This window comes from Megalops cyprinoides, chromosome 12, assembly GCF_013368585.1.
Source record: "Megalops cyprinoides isolate fMegCyp1 chromosome 12, fMegCyp1.pri, whole genome shotgun sequence".
Taxonomy (NCBI): domain Eukaryota; kingdom Metazoa; phylum Chordata; class Actinopteri; order Elopiformes; family Megalopidae; genus Megalops; species Megalops cyprinoides.
Window position 1 is genome coordinate 33,214,124 of NC_050594.1, and position 23,541 is coordinate 33,237,664.

Sequence of the window (23,541 nt, forward strand, 5' to 3'; positions counted from 1 at the left end):
AAGTCGAGTTTGAACAATTCCGGGTAAAAAGACGCCTGAGATATGACAGTGAGTCAATGCTCTGAAAAGAGCAATTTAGACAACTGCTCAACAATTTTGAGAAAACCTACTATCTGGGTCAATCTGTGGATCAAATTTCTGATTTGTCTACCTAGTTGCTACTGAATGCAAAATGTTTTTTTTTTTTTACCTTGAGCCACCGGCGTCTGCCTTCGCTTTTTACGCGTTGTCGACATTCTGCCGTATGAAATAGTGTTTTGGCGCCCCCTTAAGACAATAAAACGACACAGCACGTAGATTCCACACTAGATGATCCCTAGATTATCAATTCCACATCAATTGGTTGCAACCGTTATGACAGAAGGAATGTAATCGCACCATTACATGTGAGATATAACCCAGATTTCATCAGTTCACCTCCAAGTTCTGCACCGCATGTAGCTATTTATATAATTCTTGTTTTATGTATGTATGTTGCGACAACTGGAAAAGTGTACCAGGAGTCTACACTGTACTCCTGCAAATTCTCTCATGTGGTACATATGAAGCCCAGCCTGCATAGGTACAGATGGTAAATGTCCATCCCTCATTAAACCAGGAGTACTGCTTTTGAATTGTGTATTCATGCAGTGATTTACACGAAACATCAAGTAAGGCATCATTAGCCACTGGCAATTATTGTATTTGTTTTAAGAAAATGGTCATTACAGATGATCTGCTTGGCCTTTCCCATTCCTTGTTTATTTGGGAGAACATACATCCAACATGTTCTGGTTTAACATAACTCAATGTCACCAAAACATGTGCAATTTTCAAATAATCATATTCATTGAATATACCTTGCACATTTTCATTGTTATGGCTAACCTTATGAACGTGCAGTTAAATTAAGGGATAGATTAAAAAGGTGAACCTGAAACAAATTCAACAACATTTTGGCTGAAACCGTTTCAGTAATTTTATTTGAAAGAAATGTGCAATGTGATTTACTTCACAAAAAATAACATGTTGGAATGTCAATATAAATACAAAATTTTATAACAAAACAATACAAAAAATGGAAGGAAAAAAACAATGTCAGGGGGTGTTCTTGAATTACAACAGGAATGGAATTTTTTAAGCTTCAAAACTAGTCACATGGATATATACGCATTTCAGAATGGTTAAAAATCCATGCAGTAACCACTTGGTACTCTAGATTTCTAACCAGCCAGCACTGAATGGCATTTAGAATATTTAGTCGACTTCCTCCATTCTGGATGCATCGTCTTCACCTTCCAGTGGGGGCATGTCCTCAATGGTTGCAGAGCCAGTTTCTGTCTCTGTGGACATGTCATCCTCGTCAATACCTGTGGAAGGACAGAGGAGCTGATGAGGCACTTCTGTACAAATAAAAATCACCCACCCCCTTGACCCACATCTGTTTGTCATCTGCAAACTCGAGATCTTGCACGGTGGCTGTGGGAAAATTTGGTTTTGGTTCTCCAAAGATGACTAATATTCCGTTCATTGCTGAAATCGGTAGCTCTGCCGAGATTAACATTTTCATTTAATGATTCAGGGTTTGTTACAATCACCACTGTATGAGATGACAGGCTCCTGTCTGAATTGGGAACCGATAACCTACAAAACATAGCCACTTCCCTTGATTGCTGTTCACTCATACTGGAATTGACAAACTCACCCAGGCCAAGCTTGATCATCCTGTAGATGCGGTTTGAGTGTGTCTGAGGGTCGTCCAGTGTGAAGCCAGAGGACAGAAGGGCGGTTTCAAAGAGCAGGATGACCAGGTCCTTCACAGACTTGTCATTCTTGTCAGCCTCGGCCTTCTGCCTGAGTGTCTCGATGATGGGGTGTTCAGGGTTGATCTCCAGGTGCTTCTTGGCAGCCATGTAGCCCATGGTGGAGTTGTCTCTGAGGGCCTGGGCCTTCATGATCCTCTCCATGTTGGCAGTCCAGCCATAGGTGCTGGTGACGATGCAGCAGGGCGAGGACACCAGGCGGTTGGAGACTGCAACCTGGTCAAAAATGGAAGAAGGGTTAAAACGTTCAATTGAAAAAAAAGATCTGTTAACTTCCCAACCACCGTTTTTGAAGTCTCCAGCATGCAGTCAGCCTGTTCTTGCCAAAAATGACTTTACATCTTTTCAGCTGTCTGTTGTAAACTGTGAGCTAACCAAATCTGAGTGAGTGTCAGTGAGCAGGAAAGCATCTCACCTTCTCAACCTTCTTCTCCAAGATGTCCTTCATGATCTTGCAGAGGTTCTCGAACTGGGCCTTCTTCTCCTCCTGCCTCTTTTTCTCCTCCTCATCCTCCGGCAGCTCCAGGCCCTCCTTGGTCACGGACACCAGGTTCTTACCCTCAAATTCTTTGAGCTGCTGGACGCAGTACTCATCAATGGGCTCGATCATGTAGATCACCTCAAGGCCTGCCTTGCGGAGGCGCTCCACAAAGGCCGAGTTGGCCACCTGGTCTTTCGTCTCACCTGCAGGAGCACAAGATTTCTACTCAGACGAGATGTTTGTCTGTGAAATACTACTGCAATTATGATGGCCTGGAACGGGCTCATTTAAACCACAAGTTTTCACATGTTCAATAACATAATACAAGAACCTCTCACTGATGCACATCTGCACTGCAAAAAATAGCCCTTCAAAAATAAGAAATAAAATAATTAATACAAGATGTTTTTTGCTAGCAATAAGTGAATAAATCTGCCAATGGAACTAGTGGAAATACACAGATATTCAAGATGCACCGTCTAAAAACAAGTCCTTGTAGCTCAAGGAAATTTTGCTTGTTTGGTGACTGTGTCTTATATTAAGTGTAAAGAGATATTTTGACTTGTAAAGAGACAAATATGCTTGGTGAGATTTGGATTTTTTCGAGGGAGGTGATCCAAGGTCTCAGATGCTACAGAGACCACTTACCAGTGATATAGTAGATGTGCTTCTGATTGTCCTTCATGCGAGTGACATAGTCCTTGAGGGACACCATCTCGTCCCCTGAGGCAGAAGTGTAGTATCTCAGCAGCTCTGACAATTTCTTGCGGTTCTGTGAGTCCTCATGGATTCCGAGCTGGGGTTAGAAACAAACATTTTTGGCATTTTACCATGTTGCTCATTTACAAAAAAAATATTTTTCAAAATGCATTTAAAATGGCGTAATTATGCACTATATCAGCATGCAGGGTATCAGTAAATCTCAGGGATGTCTCAGCTCAAGCCCACTTCTGCTTAGCAGAACAAATTTATTAAGTGATATATGATGTGTGAGCAGAAGACTAACCTTAATGTTCTTGGAGAATTGCTCATAGTACTTCTTGTAGTTGTCCTTGTCCTCAGCAAGCTCTGTGAAGAGCTCCAGGCACTTCTTCACCAGGTTTTTGCGAATCACCTTGAGGATTTTGCTCTGCTGCAGCATCTCTCTGGAGATGTTCAGGGGAAGGTCCTCTGAGTCCACCACGCCTTTGATGAAATCTGCCAGGGAAACACACATAATCAACGCTATGACACATTGCTCTGATCACAGCCATCAGATCATGTTTAATAATATGGCCACATTTAAGAGAAGCTTCCTGTCTACCTACTGAGGTATTCTGGAATGAGCTCATCGCAGTTGTCCATGATGAAGACTCTGCGCACATAGAGCTTGATGTTGTTCTTCTTCTTCTTGTTCTCAAACAGATCAAAAGGGGCACGCCTTGGCACAAAGAGGAGAGCCCTGAACTCGAGCTGGCCCTCAACTGAGAAGTGCTGTCATGAGAGAGAGACACGATGAGCCAAAGTTCACAATGAATGAAATCCAAACCTCTGCTTCACTGGACTTCAACAAAAAAGTGCCTGATGGCAGTGCTGATCACTTTAGAGGCATGTCGTAACTATGTGCATTTACAATATTGGCCCTAACTTGCTTTTTGCATAAAAATACTCATTGTTAAAGTGCAACTGACCCTACATGTCCCAAAACGGTGTATCTGACACCTTCTGCATTGAGTTTAAAAAAAATTTTCATTATTTTTTAGTTTGAGGGGTTTCTTAATGAGGAACTCACTATACACAATTTCTCAGAAAATTCAAGTGAACTCAGGGTTGTATTTTGTATTTTGCACACAATAAAGACTAACCCATGACATTAAATCTCACTTTCACAGCCAGGTGGTCCTCCCAGTCATTGGTCAGACTCTTGTAGAACTCGCCGTATTCCTCTGTGGTGATATCATCAGGGTTCCTTGTCCAGATGGGCTTGGTCTTGTTCAGCTCCTCCTGGTCAATGTACTTCTCCTTGATCTTCTTCTTCTTCTTTTTGTCAGAGCTCTTCTTCTCATCCTCCTCCTCGTCGGAGCCCACATCTTCAATGTCGGGCTTGTCCTCCTCACTCTTTTCATCCTTTTCCTCCTTTTCCTTCTCCTCCTCTGCCTCATCATCACTCACCTCCTTATCACGCTCCTTTTCCACCTGTGCACAGTGGAGTGGAGTTTAGGATATAACACCAGGAAACTCAGACTGAACTGTGGCATCTGCACTCATTTTATTTCTTTGAGTCATTGCTCCTTACAATTCTTCAGTTGGATTAATTCAAGTTTGAGCAACACATATCGATTCACATCTGCCTCTGTGTATTGGCATGCTGTTAATAACGCAGAATAATGCAAAGCACTGGACTAACACGACAGTACTTACAAACAGTGTAATGGGGTATCCAATGAACTGGGAGTGCTTCTTTACAATTTCTTTCACCCTTCGTTCTTCGAGGTATTCTGTCTGGTCCTCCTTCAAATGCAGAATCACCTTTGTTCCGCGGCCCAGTGGCTCAGCTGTGGAGAGGGGTTGCAGGTTACGTTTAAATGAGGCTTCACCACATGAACTAAAATGTTTTCTGCAGATATCAAGTTTCTTCTCTTTTTTACCACAAAGGGGTTATAAAATATTATAAAATGCAACACACCAGCACATATCACATCTTATTGCCTACTGATTGTGTATCCTTACATGAGTCCACTTTGACAGTGAAGGAGCCCCCAGCAGAGGATTCCCAGGCGTACTGTTCGTCATCGTTGTGCTTAGTGATAACTGTCACCTTCTCTGCCACAAGGTAGGCTGAGTAGAAGCCCACGCCAAACTGGCCAATCATGGAAATGTCGGCCCCAGCCTGCAGGGCCTCCATGAAAGCCTTGGTGCCTGACTTGGCGATGGTGCCCAGGTTGTTGATCAGGTCAGCCTTGGTCATTCCAATGCCAGTGTCTCTGAGGGTCAGGGTGCGCTCCTCTTTGTTGGGAACAATGTCGATCTTGAGGTCTTTCCCAGAATCCAGCTTGGATGGATCTGTGAGGCTTTCATATCGGATTTTGTCCAGAGCCTTAAGAACAAATAAGATGTGGAATGTTAAAATTTAAATTAAATAACTTAACAAAATTATGTATCTTATTCAAATATTTCAAGGCATTACTACACCCTACAAAATGATTGCAAATGACAGATAAATACCTCAGATGGTCTACGTTTCAAATGAAAGCTATGCATTTTTACTTTTGCATAGAATACCATCGACGCAGTAATGTGATCTATTAATATATTCTCAACATTTTAAATGTGATTTTTCCCCCTTAACATACTCACGTCTGAGGAGTTGGAGATGAGTTCCCTAAGGAAGATCTCTTTGTTGGAGTAGAAAGTGTTGATGATCAGGGACATCAGCTGGGCGATCTCTGCCTGGAAGGCAAAGGTCTCCACTTCCTCCTCCATGGGTTGATCGTGTGCTTCGGGCATCTGAAGAGACAGAAGCACATACTGGGTTACTGGCCACCATTACATACAACTCTGCCACGCCTTGTACATTCTGCAACATTAAACCGTTCCCATCACAACCTGTAATTCCTTAAAACGGCAGTGAAAAACCTTCACTGCTTCAAAAGGACACAGACCCTCATACAATCTCATAATGCGCAACACCAAAGAAAAAAATACACATCTGCCCTGCCATGTTTCCCCTTAACATTTTTTTTCAGCAGTCTTTGGCATGACCCTCTTAGACTTCCTCAAACTTGGAACATACAGTTAAATATTTTATTCATTTTTCAAATTCAGAGACAGAAAAATTTATAATGCAATTACAGATGGTCAAAAATGTAATTATCAGGGCAAACTAAGAGCTTTAATATGACGCCAAGACTATGACTGCTAGTGAAGATCAAAATTAAATCTTACAGGTTGCCCGAGAAGCAAAATAGACAAAAAGAACTACTTCAAATCTTTCCAAACTGATTACATAAATTAGTAAAACTGCCTGTACCCATATGCATTTAACAAACATTGGAGCAAACTTAAGAAATCCTGAGAATGTCATGCCATTTCAAGTCAGTCCCACTTCTCACAGACTTAACCATACAGCTTAAAAAAATTACACCAAATCCCAATACTTAACTGCAAATAAGTTATTTTATTTCAATTGAAACTGATAACCTTTCAGTAAGTGGAGGTCAGACACATTAAGTCAACAGTCACTTGATGATATACTACTAAGGACAAACAGTGCATCTTTGTGATGGTGTGAATGTGGTTCTCATAAAGCACAAGGCATGGAGTTTTCTGGAAATCCTGGTAGCTCACATGGCATCGTGTCCCTGCAGCGACCTTGCGCCCCCTATCGGCTGAACTGGGCTACAGCAACATTCTAGAAAGTACTCGACCTCCATCCTCTACTTCGCTGCCCAGACACCTTGCTACCTACCGTTACACAGTTCTGGTTAACTTCATTACTCCAATATACCATCATTTCAGTGCGAAATATTGATCCACTCTTGCTCGAATTCCACTGTAGACTATCACAGCTAATATTGTAGCTAATAATATTCTACGACATAAGTGTAATGTTAAGCTAGCTAGCTAGTCGATCGTCGCGGTACATTGTGATACGAGATAACTAGATGGCTAACTAACATTAGCCATCTATTTGCCAAGACAACAAAAAGTAGCTGACAGCATAGCTAGTCGACGTAGTTAGCCATCACCCTGCAAACTATCTAGATAATGTGAAGTATTCATGGCTGGGATATTGCTAACGTTAGCTCGGCTCGCTGATGTTCTGCCAAGTGAATAAGCGACCTAGTCGAAGTCAGTCAATTTGAACCTTACGAGTTGCCAATTTAGCTAGCTAGTTAGCTACGTGCATTACTTATTATTGTCAAGCACTCAGAGTTTAGCTAGCTGGTGTAGTGATCAAAACCTACCTTGCTATATGGCATGTGGTTAGGAGACATGCAATTAACTGATCTAGGTAGCCTGCTGGGTGAAGCAGTTCCCCATAGGAAGCTTTAATTCTATTAATATTTTATAGAGTCATTTACTGTATCTTTATCTTACCTTGTTTTCTTATTAGCTAAGTAACGAAGATTCCACTTGGATCGAGCACCACCGGATGCCTTTCCACCTGCAGCTACTGGTTGGCTAATGATAATCGGCGTTCCCGGTTATGAATATCATATACTTGGTGTACAGACAGTTCGAGAAGCACCGCAGCTTCCAGAAGTCTCTCTGCACTGAGACAGGGTGTTTGAAACCGCCAATCACGCTGACGTCTAGGAACCGTCAATTTTCCCAGCCGCCTCAGCCAATCAGCCGTTAGTGAAGGCTGGATCGGGAATGGTCCTCCTCATAGGAAAAAAATCTTGCAATACCGGAAACAAATTTTCAGTCTACTCGGCGGCAATGTGGACATATGGCTACTGGGCTGAATGGTTAAACTGACTTAATTTAGACATTCTGTTTTAACTAAATAAATTGCAAAGGCAGCCTTAGAGAATTCTGATATATGTGGGACGTATGTTGAAGAAACTAAGATTTTTCGAATAAAAAGAAGAAAAACTGCCGCTCCAACCTTATGAGGATAATTTGTAACTACGGCACAAAAGTTTTATAGACACTTTATGACTCTTGTGTCTAATGCGTTAGGATTATCATGACCGATCTCCGCATGTTTTGAAAAAGCAAGTCGTCTCTGGAGAAATTGGCGTTACAAAAGCGCGTTGGGTGGTAAAATGGAATTCTTGAATGCTCTGCGGGAACAGACAGTGCAAACGTGATTATGTTTTTGATTATGCGCCTCCTTAGTTTCTTTTTCTTGAAATGATTCAAATAACCTCACATCAAATTAAAAGATTAGAACCTGAACAAAATGCCATGTTCACCATGCATCTAATCTGTTAAAGAGGCTCACAGTTTTTTTTTTTTCAGATAGGATTTTTATTAGAAATCATTGCTTTTGAATATAAAAACATGACACAAGTAAAAAAGATAAAGACACAAATCGTTTGGTTTCATATCTAAACGTTTTTTTTCAGATATAATATAATTGTGTGTATGAGAATAAAAGTACCAAATATCAGGGCTTTAAAATCTAAGTTGAATATCTATTTTTCTATCATCTAAAGCTAATATGACTGTAAAAGTTAAACTTTGGACTTCACAGCAGTTTTGTTTTATTCTGTTCTATCAGCTTTGACTGACAAAAATGTTTCTTACAACAAAATAAAGGTTACTAATTTATAATTTAACTCTCATATAAAATTCTAGTATTTTCAAAAAGCTATTTACTTAATAAATGTTTCAGTCGACTTCTTCCATTCTTGATGTGTCATCATCACCCTCTAAGACAGGCATGTCGTCATCGCAAGGCTGAAGAATATCTTCCACGATTGTATCATCATCATCAATTCCTGCACAGGAAACCCAAATAATCAACATTAGGTGAGCATTTCCCAGGCCTTCCAATTCACTTGATGCATAAAAAACTGGAGCCTTAAGGTATGAGTTTTGTCTGTTGTAAAAGGCTGGTCATGGCTAAGACAAAACATAGCCACTTCTCTTGACTGCTGTTCACTCATGCTGGGATTGACAAACTCACCCAGGCCAAGCTTGATCATCCTGTAGATGCGGTTTGCGTGTGTTTGGGGGTCGTCCAGTGTGAAGCCAGAGGACAGAAGAGCAGTCTCAAAGAGCAGGATGACCAGGTCCTTCACGGCTTTGTCATTCTTGTCAGCCTCGGCCTTCTGCCTGAGTGTGTCGATGATGGGGTGTTCAGGGTTGATCTCAAGGTGCTTTTTAGCTGTCATGTAGCCCATGGTGGAGTTGTCTCGCAGAGCTTGAGACTTCATGATCCTCTCCATGTTGGCAGTCCAGCCATAGGTGCTGGTGACAATGCAGCAGGGGGATGCGACCAGACGGTTGGAGACTGCAACCTGGAAACATCGAAAAAGGAATATGAATTCACATATTTGGAATCAATTTGAATGGGAGATTGTCAGTGCTCCGCCTCCTTAGCTGTCGTGCTTTTGTTTTCCTTGTGTTTTTCCTGCCCCGCTCCCCGCCCGGTCTCCGCCCGCCTGATTGCCTGCACACCTGCTGTCCATCCCCTCGTCTGCCCTGCCCTATATGTTCCCTGCTTTTCCCTGTCCTGTTGCTAGTTCGTCACAGTGTTTTTCGCCTGTTTCGTCCCCGCGTTTGCTTTATGCTTCTGTCTGCCTGTTTCCGTTTTTCGACCCTGCTTGTACCCTGACCTCGTTTTTGCCTGCCTCCTTGCCTCGTTCGCTTGATTGCCTGCCTGTCCGGTTCCCCGACCTTGCCTGCTCCGATTTCCCGACCCTCGCTTTGTCCACGGACTGTCTCCCGGTTTTCGACCCTGCTTGTTTTCGGATTAGCGATTTGCCTGACGATTCCATTAAAGACGCACGGAACCCGACGCTCCCGTGGTCCGCGCCTGAGTCCCTGCCTGAGCCGCGACAGAGATATTTGATAGAAGGAAAAGGAGAATTAGTAAAGAACCTTTTCAATTTTCTTGTCAAGGATGTCCTTCATGATCTTGCAGAGATTCTCAAATTTGGTCTTCAGCTCCTCCTGCCTCTTCTTTTCTTCATCATCTTCAGGGAGCTCCAGACCTTCCTTGGTCACAGACACCAGGTTCTTCCCATCATATTCCTTTAGCTGCTGGACACAGTACTCATCAATGGGCTCGATCATGTAGATCACCTCAAGGCCTGCCTTGCGGAGGCGCTCCACAAAGGCTGAGTTGGCCACCTGCTCCTTTGTCTCACCTAAGGAAGACATCAGAAAATGACTTTGTAAACCTTAGAGGTTTTTCAAAGAGATAAATCCAGAGATATATTCAGAAACAAATACTGTACAACTGTTTTAAATAATTTACCAGTGATATAGTAGATGTGCTTCTGGTTTTCCTTCATGCGGGACACATAATCCTTCAGTGATACCATCTCATCAGCAGAGTTGGAGGTGTAGTATCTCAGCAGTTCTGAGAGCTTCTTGCGATTCTGGGAGTCTTCATGAATGCCCAGCTGAAGGAGCATAAGTGATTACAATGTTAACTTTCCATCAAAAACAAGCTTACATTGTGAGAGAAAGACCAAACCAAAAATAGTTTAAAGAAGAGGATCATGGAAAAAACAATGGGTCTAACCTTAATGTTCTTGGAGAATTGCTCGTAGCACTTCTTGTAGTTTTCCTTGTCCTCAGCAAGCTCGGTGAAGAGCTCCAGGCACTTCTTCACCAGGTTTTTGCGAATCACCTTGAGGATTTTGCTCTGCTGCAGCATCTCTCTGGAGATGTTCAGGGGAAGGTCCTCTGAGTCCACCACGCCTTTGATGAAATCTGAGGAAAAGGATAAGAAATTGTTAGCTACTATGTTGTGGCTGAAAGCTGCAAAGGCAATAAGATGCTTAAGATGAAGGTACTCACTGAGATACTCAGGCATCAGTTCCTCGCAGTTGTCCATAATGAACACTCTCCGCACATAGAGCTTAATGTTGTTCCTCCTCTTGCGGTTCTCAAACAAGTCAAATGCAGCCCTTCTCGGGACAAAGAGCAGGGCCCGAAACTCTAGCTGACCTTCCACTGAGAAGTGCTGTGGGAAAGAGGAATATTGTCATACATTGGCGATGTCACTGTGAGACAATACTACTTTCTACCTAGGCAACTGAGCGTGGAAAAATTTCGCATCGATTGTCCCGAAAGTCCAAAATATAATTTTTGATAACCATTATAAGCAATTGATTGTGTTGTAATACATACAGTATTACAACATGATTAATGGAATGAGCATAAATGCATTGAAGAGTGAGCTAGTAGATGTTTTTCTTTACCTTCACAGCCAGATGGTCCTCCCAGTCATTAGTCAGACTCTTGTAGAACTCGCCGTATTCCTCATTGGTGATGTCATCGGGGTTGCGAGTCCAGATAGGTTTGGTCTTATTCAGCTCCTGGGCATCAATGTACTTCTCCTTGACCTTCTTCTTCCTCTTGTTCTTCCCCTCTTTTGTGTCCTCATCCTCATCTGAGCCCACATCCTCGATCTGCGGCTTGTCCTTGTCTGCAGCTGCTGTGTCCACCTCCTCTTCCTTTTCACCCTCCTCCAAATCTACCTCCTTCTCTCTCTGCTTCTCCACCTAGAAAACAATTACAGGAGATAAAGTTATAATGATGGCACCTCAGTGGTTTCTCACTCTTGCTGATGCTTAAACCCTCCATTTTTAGTCCAAGGAGACTTTTACCACTTACATAGAGTGTGATAGGGTAACCAATGAACTGGGAGTGTTTCTTCACAACATCTTTAATGCGCTTCTCCTCAACATACTCTGACTGATCCTCCTTAAGGTGAAGGATGACTTTGGTGCCACGACCAAGAGGTTCACCTGTAAGTAACATAGCACTATGAGCTGAATTGAGCCTGGGTTAGGAAACTGGAAAAGCATTGGAATACATTTTTTTAATTGTATAGATTTTTCTTTTTTTACTTGTTCTGGGTGACTTACCAGTGTCGGGTCTGACAGTGAAGGAGCCCCCTGCTGCAGACTCCCACATGTACTGTTCATCATCATTGTGCTTGGTGATGACTGTCACCTTCTCTGCCACAAGGTAGGCTGAGTAGAAACCCACGCCAAACTGGCCAATCATGGAGATGTCAGCCCCAGCCTGCAGGGCCTCCATGAAAGCCTTGGTGCCTGACTTGGCAATGGTTCCCAAGTTGTTGATCAGGTCAGCCTTGGTCATTCCAATGCCGGTGTCGAGGATGGTCAGGGTGCGGTTCACCTGGTCAGGAATGATGTCGATCTTCAGATGTTTGCAGGAATCCAGTCGGCTGGGGTCTGTCAAGCTTTCATATCTGATCTTGTCCAGAGCCTGAAAGAACAGACCAATAAAATATATTATGATCTGTGTATAAAGTTCAATAATATGCACAATTGCATGCTAGTATATTTAAGACAAATTGCCAATCAACAGTTTTCCTACAGTGCACTCACATCAGAGGAGTTGGAGATGAGTTCCCTGAGGAAGATCTCTTTGTTGGAGTAGAAAGTGTTGATGATCAGGGACATCAGCTGGGCGATCTCTGCCTGGAAGGCAAAGGTCTCCACTTCCTCCTCCATGGGTTGTGCAGCCTTCTCTGGCATCTGGATCAAACAGTAACAAGTGTTACTACAAAATTCATGTCAAAAGGATGTCCGTATCATTTGAAAATAAGTTACTCAGTATTTTAGTACTGTTATATAGTTTTGTAGTTAGTGTGCTAAAGTTTGTGTCTGAGTTTTGGCACTTGTACCATCCATGCTGTGTACCTACATTGAGTAGATAGGAGCAATTCTAAAGCCCATAAAGAATCTCTTCTATATCTGCCCTGGATAAGAACTTTGGACCCAATAAGACGAATTGTGTTTGTTTTAATGCAGCTATGGTAAAAGCTGATTCTCCAGTGCAGAATAGTACCAGTAGAGGGGGGGACAGGCAGACACCGCTGTGAACCAAATACCGCAACTGTAGATGTCACATCCATGTGTCAAAATATGCCATTTGATAATGCCATTTGAAGAATTGGTATTAGTTGCATCACAAATTTATTATCTTGGAAAATAATTTACCATAGGTGTGAAGTATAAACAGTGTTTTAATATGCCTTTGCACCTTTTTTCATTTTTCCCAGCTGTTATGCACATAACACTACCTATCCTGTAGATACTTTCAGCCACATGTTTATGAATCAAATGCTAGAATGGTTTTCTATTTAAAGGTCAGATGTTCAAATGCGATCACGACATTTGTATTATTTCAAAACATTTAGGTAACCCCTTATATTAAAGGTCATTCCTGTCTCGTATATTAAAGGTCACTTGCTATCATTCGCTACATTCTGATTATTTTCTTACACACCTTGCCCTATCGAACAGGAAGCCTGAGCTTCTTCCCACTGCTGTCTCTATCAGCATGTCTCAGTCAGAGCAAGTGCTTGCCCATGTGCTTCTCAATGGTCACCCAATACTTCATGCATTCAGAAAAACTGCAAAGAATCTCTGCTTAACCAGTCACACAGTGGAGGCACTACCAAATATTTAAAACCCTGTTACTAATGAAAGGTTGCATGCCAATATCAAACAAAATTATTGTATGGCTGAACCAATATTTTCCTCACCAGCAATGAAAAAACTTTGATATCCACCTTTTTTACATAACCATGTGCTGTTTCTGAACAAGTATGCATTGTACACAACTATAAATCTTTACTTCCAGGGCCTATATGATAATTGCATATCTTGAGATAATTGAATGGTTCTACCAAAAGGATTAACAGATTAGCCGAAACCTACTTCCCCTTTTGCTCACCTTTCTGAAGTCAGTGAATTGAATAGCTGTACTTAGCTCAAGTCGTTCTTGTCCTTGTACTTCTCCTGGTTCAGGATAAAGACTCTTCTCTCTCTTCAGGTCCTGTGGCCCTTGGCCTCCTTTTTATACTGGGTGGGCTGCCTTTCTAGAACTTCTCATTCAGAGGGTTCCAGAAGGAATCTACGCTGGAGAGAGGACTAAAGAAAGTAACTGTGGCTAGGGGGGTGGGGGGTGACATGCTGGTGTGTCCTTTTAGGGCTTCACAGTCACAGGCGGGTCTGTCAATCATCATCAGGTGCCCACTGACAATCCAAGATCTGTCCCAGGCCTGTCCTGGGAAAGGAGTGCTGGCTTGGGCACCTCTGCCTGCACCACCATGTGTGTAAGAGTTCACTCCAAAATTATCGAGGGTACATCTCGTTCTAGAAAGGCCTTGCAGAGGAAGGAGATATTCCAATCAAACAAGCACGTGTAAATTGCATATATTTTAGATTTTCTCTGTCAGTTTCAGTTTAAATTGGTATGTATGTACACAGGAAATGGTCAGAGATGGGGTTGAATTTCTCTCCGCATTCGGGGCGGTTCTCTCCGGTACTATACAAATTTTACCCTAAGAGGGCTCGCGAATTGTGGTTTCCAGAAGCCAAACTGGTTTGCGTAATAGGTCGTACCTTCATTGATTCCAAAGGATTGACTATTTGAATTTCGTTTTCGAAGCAGAAAGACGAGAATCCAGACACTCAGATTACATTAATTGTTGACCCACAACTAGTCTTTCAACTTTGTGACTGCATGTTGTGTAACAGAAAGTGTCTTTTTCTCAATACCGATAAAACCTGACAAACTTCATACCGGAAAATGAGTAACGCGGAGTAGGCTACGGTTGGTGCATGGTCTTGCATTTCTCGCTTCGTACATGCGATGATCATCTGGTCTGGACCGTGGGTTATAGCGTGATTCATACACCACCCTTCTGGTGCTATTACGTGGCTAACTTTTGTCAGGTATAAAATATTGTTAGATTAAAATTACAATGGTGTGTTCTGAAAAACGCGATGAGTAGTACATATTGAATAAACAGAAAGAATAAATATTCCGGTAGTAACGTAGCAGAGGTATGCATAGGTTATGATGACAATGATAGTGACTTAATGGACTGGCAGCCTCGAGTTCTCTGTGTAGCTCTTAAATTCATTGTAAATTGCCGTCCCAGCTGATTTTTAAAATACTGTTCTGTGAGAAGCGACTAACATTTGTCACAGCCAACCCCGGCCGTTCAAAAATAACAAGAATAATAAATTAATAACACTCTGTCGTTGGTACCGTCTGAAATGTTGAAAATGTCTGCATTACCATGAAAAAGTGACATTCGATGCTACCTCTGCCAGTGGATAACGTGTCAATTGAAATTGCGCATGTTGTGCAACTATTGGTAACTCATTCTCCCTCTCTCCCACATTGGCCGCACGAGGACGCATGACCACAGTCACTGACTGTGCTCGATTCAGCACTAAAATGGAACGTTCTTACTTCTGTCAGATTTGATTAGCATTACTTAATTGTTAATTAAGGGTTATACGATGTTGTTGTATCCAGTCTGTTACCGGGTATCTGTATAGTATTTAGGCGGTAGGTTGTATTTCTGAATAAATGGCATGGATAAAGTCATCTGCTAAATGAATGAATCAATGTGATGATTACCTGCAGTAAGCAAATTGGACAAACGCAGTAAAATAATGATATGAAACTATGTTTTTGTCAGTGATATACATTTCCTATGAGTGATCATATGTTGTATCAGTACCTTTTTTAATTTTTAACTATATATTCCCTTAAAATATATTTTAGTTCAATCAATATTTTGATATTTGTAAATTATTGTAGTTTTGATATGTTGCAGTGTATTTTTTCTTTATATATAATGTTACAGTATACACTCAGTGACCACTTTATTAGGTACACCTGTACACCTGATCGTTGTTGCAAATATCTAATCAGCCAATCATCTGGCAGCAACTCAATGCATAAAGTCACGAAGACATAGTCAAGAGGTTCAATTGCTGTTCAGACCAAACATCAGAATGGGTAGGAAATCTGATTTAAGTGACTTTGACCGTGAGATGACTGTTGGTGCCAGACGGGGTGTTTTTTTTTATACACTGTTTATTTTCATAATCAAATCATAAGACAATACCAGTAATACAAAACAGAAAAAAGGCACAGAACAGAAAATGCAAATTTAAAAAAGTATAAGTATACACATATATACATATAAATGTATATAGATATACACCATCTACATACACATATGCACACATACACACATTCATCTGAGCCTTCAATGCATAACAATTACCTTAATGTTCTTATTACAATGATAAATTTCATTAATACTACCATAACTCTAATAATTAAGATTATTACCTCATAACTCTTCATAAATCTCTTCCATTGTTTTATTGTAAAGTAGTTTGAATATCTCAGAAACTGCTGATCTCCTGGGTTTTTCACACACAACAGTGAGTGGCAGTTCTATGGGCAAAAACATCTTGTTAATGACAGGAAGGCAACAGTAACCCAAATAACCACATGTTACAACAGTGCTATGCAGAAAAGCATTTCTAAACATACAACACATCGAACATTGAGGTGGATGGGCCACAGCAGCAGAAGACCCCTCCGGCACCAGCTCCTGTCAGCTAAGAACAGGAAAGGCTACAGTGGACACAGGCTTACCAAAACTGGATGGTAGACGATTAGAAAAGCATTGCCTGATCTGACGAATCTTGATTTCTGCTGTGACATGCAGATAGTAGGGTCAGAATTTGGCGTAAACAACATGAATCCATGGATCCATCCTGCCTTGTGTCAATGGTTCAGGCTGGAGGTGGTGGTGTAATGGTGTGGGGAACATTTTCTTGGCACACATTAGGCACCTTAATACCAATTGAGCATCATTTAAATGCCACAGCCTACCTGAGTATTGTTGCTGACCATGTGCATCCCTTTATGACCATGGTCTACCCATTTTCTAATGGCTACTTCCAGCAGGATAACGCGCCATGCCACAAAGCACACTTCATCTCAAACTGGTTCCAGGAACATGACAATGAGTTCCGTGTACTCCAATGGCCTCCACAGTCACCAGATCTCAATCCAAAAGAGCACCTTTGGGATGTAGTGGAACGGGACATTCGCAGCATGAACGTGCAGCCAACAAATCTGCTGCTGCGTGATGCTATCGTGTCAGCATGGAGCAGAATCTCTAAGGAATGTTTCCAGCACCTTGTTGAATCCATGCCACAAAGAATTCAGGCCCTTCTGGGGGCAAAGGGGGGGTCCTACCCAGTATTAGAGAGGTGTACCTAATAAAGTGGTCAGTAAGTGTATATTAGGATATATTTCATATTAATATTATGCTAAAGCCTGACCTCTGCATCTGCAAATAACTACAGAGTGTGTGAAGTGAATTCCTCATGAATGTGCCTGAAATTATTTGATCACAAAATCCAGTTTTTTGGATTTGAATCTGATAGTTTCTCTACATCCCTACACCAATTTACAAATTCCTGCATCTGTTCATTATCTCTCAGAATATAACCATTTTCTGAAAAAAAAAAAAAACATGTGGCGAGGAGCTTTTGACCTTAAAGGCTACAAAGGTAATACAGCCATATAAAGCATAAAATGCTTTACATCGCTCATACCCCCTAAAGCAAAGTTACTGACCTGATCATGCATGCAGAGTACACAGAGTACATTAATTAAATCTATATTCATTATATTCAAATATGTGTGATAAGGTGTACATAGCTTATATTTCTGTATTGTATGCATGTAACACAACTGAATATTTCCTGAAGTAATTCAGAATTACTGCCTTCATGAAGGGTACGATTTGAGTGCTGCTTTAGGAAATTGATGTTGTAACCTTTACCTAATAAGCCTGCCTCAGTTTGTTTGTGTGTGTGCATGTAAGTGTATGTGTGTGCATTGAATCAAATTGGTAAAAGCAGACCTGAGCAACAACAAAGTAAATGTTGATACATAATAGGAAGCCATTGGGATCTGTGTCCCATCACTAATCAAAGCTGCTTTTACTGACACCAGGGAAACTGCAATTAAGCAATGAGCTACCAGTGTTGCCAAGTAATGCCAATATTTCTCTGTCTGGGTTCTTAGGTAACTGGTCACTGAGAAAATTTCAGTGCTGCCTCCATGATTACACTGAGGTCACCTGTATGTTACACATTTCTGCCATAAAGTAAAATAAATTAAGATTTCTTTGATATTCACTGGATTACAATGAATTATGAGTTTTCTGATAGCCTCACAAAAATCCAGTTAAAATCCTTGTTTTACCACAATATCAATTACCCACAAGATACATTAATATTTTAAAAATAATAATTTTTAATGTGAAAAAAGGTTATGTTATCTGGTATAAGGGTAAAATTCTTTCCACCTATGTGACTCATCTTACTTCATACAAAAACGTCGGCATAACCTGCGTGGAAACAATTTTGGAAACTGAACTTATTATTTTTTAATCTTTCGTAATGATGGCACTTCCCCCGTAGAAAATGTTTACGCTACTTTTTCGATAATGCCATGGCCCCAAAAGATTAACCACTAAGCGGGGCTGTTGTTCACGGAACGTCGAATTCATGCGGCACACTAAATTACGTTTTATTGGTTCAAATGTGGTCAAACATTAGTAGTGAATCGCTGGTGTTTGAAATGGTGTTTCCACTTACTAGTGGTCCATGTATTTTGAGAATGAATCGAGTAATTAATCCTGACATGGACAAAGGTAATTAGTGATTGTTTATGAACTTGCACGTTTGCGCGCAAACATGCAACGTAGGCCTATGACACTAGAATACCCCGATATAGATCAATCTTACAGTTATTCACGCATTTACTCTTTACTATTTTAGAAATTTGGTAGAAAAGGAATAAATGGTGGTGCCAGTGCTGGCTAGCTACGACTAACACTGTGGTTCAATTCCATTGTATGGTAGGAAGGAAAGTCTCTTAAAGTTTGCTGGCCTTGCGTAGATTGAGTCGCGAGTGTTTATCCATCTTTAGTAAACATAACAAATTCTGGTACTTTTCTGATTCCTACACATGCAATTTGACCACTATCAACCACGTGAATCCAGGCATCTATTGCCGACGGAGAAGAAGGGAGTCGCGCTTCTATCGGGAGCGCGCATGCGCCGTGAGCAAGATCCGGGCTCGGGGCAGGATGAATGCTAATTTCCAAGATGGCGGCGGAGGGAGGAGGGAAGGAGATGAACGAAATTAAAACTCAGTTCACCACCCGGGAAGGCGTCTACAAACTCCTCACGCACTCCGAATACAGCCGCCCCAACAGGGTGCCTTTCAATTCCCAGGGTTCCAACCCGGTCAAAGTCTCCTTCGTCAACGTCAACGACCAGTCCGGCAACGGCGACAGAATCTGTTTCAATGTGGGCCGGGAGCTATACTTTTATATCTACAAAGGCGTCAGAAAGGTAAACGGGACACTGCGTCCTCTGAGCTTGGTTTGTTTGTCTCCGGATAATTTGTTTAACGGGGTCTAGAAACAATGTTGTCCAGTTCGGCTGGATTGTGATTGACGCAGCCGAAGTGTCTCCCCCTCTCCCTCCCTCCCCTCCCTCCAGTTTGCTGTGCACGTCTCTTGTGAAAGTGTTGTGGTATGCGCTGCTAATCTGACAGCTCAGGGCCTCGGTTCACCTGTCTCCGATCCCCCACGCACGGTCTTGCACTGTTACGGAAACCCCCCAGTTCACCATAAATACGTGCGTGAACTCGAGAGAGTGAACTTCACGGGCGCTTCCGCTTCGTTGCACGGGACGTGGCTTTGCGGTGCACCGGCGATCGCCCCATTGTGACAGATGTATTTGGCTTGTTTCTGTTCGCTTGGAGATTTTGGTGTCACGGCAATACAGCACGACGAGTCTGCCCCGTTTGATTCCGTGTGCGCCTCCAAGTGGGTTTGTTTTGAATAAGCGAACGGCAACATGCTTGGCTGTTTGATTGCGTGACGCTGATGTGCGTGTACTTTTTGCCCTCATAAACCAGCTTCTTGTCGGCCGTAGATACCCTGCTACATGTAGCAAGAACGGATGGTGGTGGTGTGTTATCTTTGCGGCCGGTGCCTGCTACACACATATAGTGACATCGGTGTGTGAGATGATCCTCGTACCTACACGAAGGAGCGGACACTGACAAGGTAGAGGAACAAGGAGATACACTTCATTTTGAAGCTTGAGAAGCCCCGTGACAGAAAGACGCCGCAGTTTTGTGATTTTTGGAATGACAAAGTGATGCAAGCGTGGCTATTACCGGTACTTTGGCCTTGTGCTGTGCACTTTGACTGAGTTTTAAATGTTTCATACCCTCATTTAAACATATCTTGTGTACAGCCAACTGACAGAGCTAGCCTGACGCATATTTCTTCTCGGCTTACTTGTGGTGTACGGAAACAAGTAAAAACGAATACATTGATAGATAAAGTTCCATGCCACACCTTAAATTCGTTTTGAGACAGTGGACATCATTACAGGGTGATCAATGTCTTACATTAGTCAGCAGCTCTCACGTGGGCTGGCACGTCATCTTAGTCAAGTTTCCCCTGTAGGCTGGGTTGCAAGTAACCCTAACGTGAATACAATTTACAATTTCTGATCATGCCCAGAAGAATCGTTTCTAAGCCTTCAACACTTCCAGTGCGTCACGCAGCGCTGTAACTCATCACTGCCGTTTTGCTTTTCTGAGCGTACCGCGTACAGATTACGTCCGCAACTCAGTACAGGCCTGACGTTTTGTTGAACTTAAGGAAACCATTGTGAACTAAAGGCGCACCAGATGTCAAACGTGAGCCATTAACCGTTATCGGAAAGGTGACGTAATCTGCCCCCGGGGGCGTCCAGGATACAGCCCCTTTCGCCTCTAGAATCAAGAATGTCTTAGAAGTTATTTTCCCCATGTCAGTGAGGCATGACTGCCCATCACTCGGGGCGCTAAAGGGGTTTCTGAGGTCAAGCAGTGTGGGCCTGTGCTTGAGACAGATCCTCAACGGGGACTGGAGTTCCGAAGTCTACATATGTGCACACTGTAGCTTCTCTTATGCATAAAATTGTGTTTGTTGTGTAACTCCGTATTGGATATCTTCATTACCCACTGATGTCCTTTTTTGTAGGTCAACCTACAGTTAGATTATGTCTTACTGATGTTTTGTTGTTGTCATCTTTTTACATTTCATCTATGTTTGGTTTCACTCTACTTTTATGAGACCACTGCACTCAAGTATAAATAAAGTAGGCCCAATGCTGGCTTCAATTTGTTACTCAAAGTTAAGAACAAAGTGCATTGGATTGAATCTGGGTCAGTGGAAGTGTGGCTAATTAAAGTTTTCAGGGTTGGCACGATTTGTCCCTTAGCTTAGCCCAGTGATGATTAAACATCATTTATGTGTTTTCTCTGTGAGCAGCAACATCATTAGGGGGAGTTTTCTCAATGAAAGTCATGTTGCACAGCTGTTTGCTCCTGACAGGCTGCATGTTTAATTGCTTCTCATTGAGTCTGACTGAGCCCATGTTTCCAGTTCTGTCACTCACAGCTGTCCTCAGTGCTACTGTAACTGCTACAGGTTTGTCATTTGCTGTCTTATCTTGTCAGTTTAATTTTGGTGTGTATAATTACAAACAAATATTAAAAGATAAAAATTTCTCCTTCCTCATTTTTGCTCTTTGATCATGAGGCTGATATATTCATCTGATGTCTGATGACATTTTAGGAACACTGCTTTTCCTGTCAAAATGCTAGTATCAGGCATTTGCTCCTCAGAATCATGGTGTCAGATTTAATCATGTTTATAGAAGGGCTGGAAATCTTAAGGCAGCAGGATTTGTCAGACTGTTTTGGATATTTGTGCTGAGCATTGCCTCAGCTATAGTGGTCTGTGCCGAACTTCTTGCTGCTTCCCAGACACTTTCGTACCTGGTCTAGTGAACAGGGCCAGTAATGAATACAAACTGAAAGCCAGTGAGAAGGGGAGGCATTTTAGCTCTGACTGTAGCAGTTAAAAAATTAAGTTGGTTTTTCACTCATATTTGTATGGGCAGCTGCCCTTGAAATGCCACTCTTTCCTCGTCAATATGTTGAGGGCTTAATGTGATGTGCATCTTTGTGGTGTCCTGAAGTGTGGTGAGCTACCTGTATGCGTTTTGGTTTGTTTCCCTCCTGGCTTTGTAATGCACAGGAAGAGGCATCTGTGATTGTTGGTAACTATTTTGGCCATTTGAAGACAGTGTAGTGGACAAGATCATTAGTAATGAGATGGAGAAGTGCAGTATAGGATGATCCCAATTTCCAGCTGGAGGCACATGACTGAATGGCAGTGTCTCCTTTTGGCCATTGGGGGGCTGCATAGCAACAGGTGGGTTTTGACCAGGTTCCAGTGAACTGTTAAGGGCTGTGTACTTGGTCTCAATATGACCAGATAGTGCTTTCTTACTTACTTGCACTTTTGTACGAAAGGGTTAAAAGAAAGGCAGGCAAGTCCCTGAACATATCTGGGGTTTCTCCCTTGTGCATGAATTAGCTGTAAAAATCTATTCCACATCTTGGCCAAGAACTTTTTGTTTGTTGTAAAGGTAGGGGTATTGGAATTTGAAGACCTGTGTGCATAACCTTTGTAAACTTTTCAGCCAAGTACGGTATGTTTATTAAATTATGAAATGACACGTTGCTCAATGCCGGTCTCCATGCTGCACTTCTAAAAGCATTCAGCATTTGATCATCTCATTCTGGCTAGGGGTGCAATGAATAATCAATGTAGTCGACTAAAATCGATGACCAAATTAGTTGCCAACGAATTTAATTGTCGATTAGTTGGTGACATCATCATGTGTGTTTTTTGTGCTGACTTGGAATGCTCAGACATGTAGCCTAAGCTACATTGCTTTACTGGAGTGAACAATAGAGATGGCAACACCTTCACAACCAGAGACCTCAAAAGTGTGGCAGCATTTCACTCTTAACCCTTTCGCACATAACTTATTTTTTATGCTATGTAGCACGCATGTTACATTACATGGTTCGCTATGTTTTCATTAGTGTTATTAAGCTTCTCATAGTTTTCAGTTAGCATTTGCTATATTTTTTAATGTTGAATCACTGTTTCCTCAAAGCTAAAATTAGCTAGAATTTTTCCAATCTCGGTTTCTAATCGCACCAGTTTTAGCATACGCGCGAAATGGCTAATCACACCAGTGTGACCGTACGCGCGGAAAGGTTAACTCTGCCAAGAAGGTTGTGAACTGCAACATTTGCAAACCTGGCATTTGCCTGGCATGGGAGTACATCAGTTATGCTCGAGCATCTGAAAAGGTGGCACGTTGGCTCTCTTGATGATGAAGACTCGTCTCGTTAAGTTAGTTGCTAGCTAGCGTAGCTAATGTTAATGTTAAAAGCCATGTTACGTCATGTCATGAGCTGTAACGTTTTCTATTTTGAAATACAGTTTCTCTTGATCAATAAATTATTAATGACGTTGAACATACAGTGTTGCACATAATAACCTATTATTCACAACGATTCTGTTCACATTCCAAATGTGCCCTAACTTTACAATGTTAATCCAGAGCCCCGTCTGCTGTTTAGAAATTCTCTGCTTAAACATTGCATCATTGTCATGGCGACGTTTATGGCTGGAGATAGTGTTTCTGCCGAGTGGAGAATTTGATTTGATACTTTTTAAATTGTGAAAGATTTCTACAACTGGTGTCTATGCATGCGTGTCCAATGTGGGTTGCATTCGAATTAATTCGAGCAAGTTATGGGTTTGTTGGATCTCGTAATGCTACC

At 41.9% G+C, this 23,541-nt stretch overlaps 2 protein-coding genes across 4 annotated transcripts in view; one reads left to right on the plus strand and one right to left on the minus strand.

Annotated features, from left to right (window-relative positions):
• Window positions 1-1,069: 1,069 nt before the first annotated feature.
• LOC118786693 (heat shock protein HSP 90-alpha 1) lies at window positions 1,070-13,761 on the minus strand. 3 transcript variants are annotated; one of them, XM_036541959.1, is made up of 12 exons: window positions 13,663-13,756; window positions 12,396-12,458; window positions 5,620-5,706; window positions 4,993-5,359; window positions 4,684-4,817; window positions 4,147-4,458; window positions 3,591-3,756; window positions 3,290-3,480; window positions 2,932-3,079; window positions 2,218-2,486; window positions 1,685-2,018; window positions 1,070-1,349 (listed from the first exon to the last, which is right to left on the minus strand). In XM_036541959.1, the coding sequence occupies exons 2-12, from the start codon at window positions 12,456-12,458 to the stop codon at window positions 1,237-1,239; spliced, it is 2,184 nt and encodes a 727-aa protein (XP_036397852.1). In that variant the 5' UTR covers window positions 13,663-13,756; the 3' UTR covers window positions 1,070-1,236. The 3 variants fall into 3 exon arrangements, with proteins under 3 accessions (XP_036397852.1, XP_036397851.1, XP_036397853.1); XM_036541958.1 differs by lacking the exons at window positions 12,396-12,458; window positions 13,663-13,756 and adding an exon at window positions 7,363-7,533 and having other exon boundaries at window positions 5,620-5,769; XM_036541960.1 differs by lacking the exons at window positions 1,070-1,349; window positions 1,685-2,018; window positions 2,218-2,486; ... (5 more) ...; window positions 4,993-5,359; window positions 5,620-5,706 and adding exons at window positions 8,605-8,714; window positions 8,903-9,236; window positions 9,820-10,088; ... (4 more) ...; window positions 11,566-11,699; window positions 11,820-12,186 and having other exon boundaries at window positions 12,309-12,458; window positions 13,663-13,761.
• A 5,149-nt stretch (window positions 13,762-18,910) lies between these two features.
• The window catches only part of wdr20a (WD repeat domain 20a), a 36,895-nt gene continuing 32,264 nt past the window's right edge, over window positions 18,911-23,541 (plus strand). Inside the window, exon 1 of the mRNA XM_036542389.1 lies at window positions 18,911-19,181. Coding sequence (XP_036398282.1) covers window positions 18,918-19,181 — 264 coding nt within the window. The 5' untranslated portion in view covers window positions 18,911-18,917. The remainder of the gene's footprint in view (window positions 19,182-23,541) is intronic.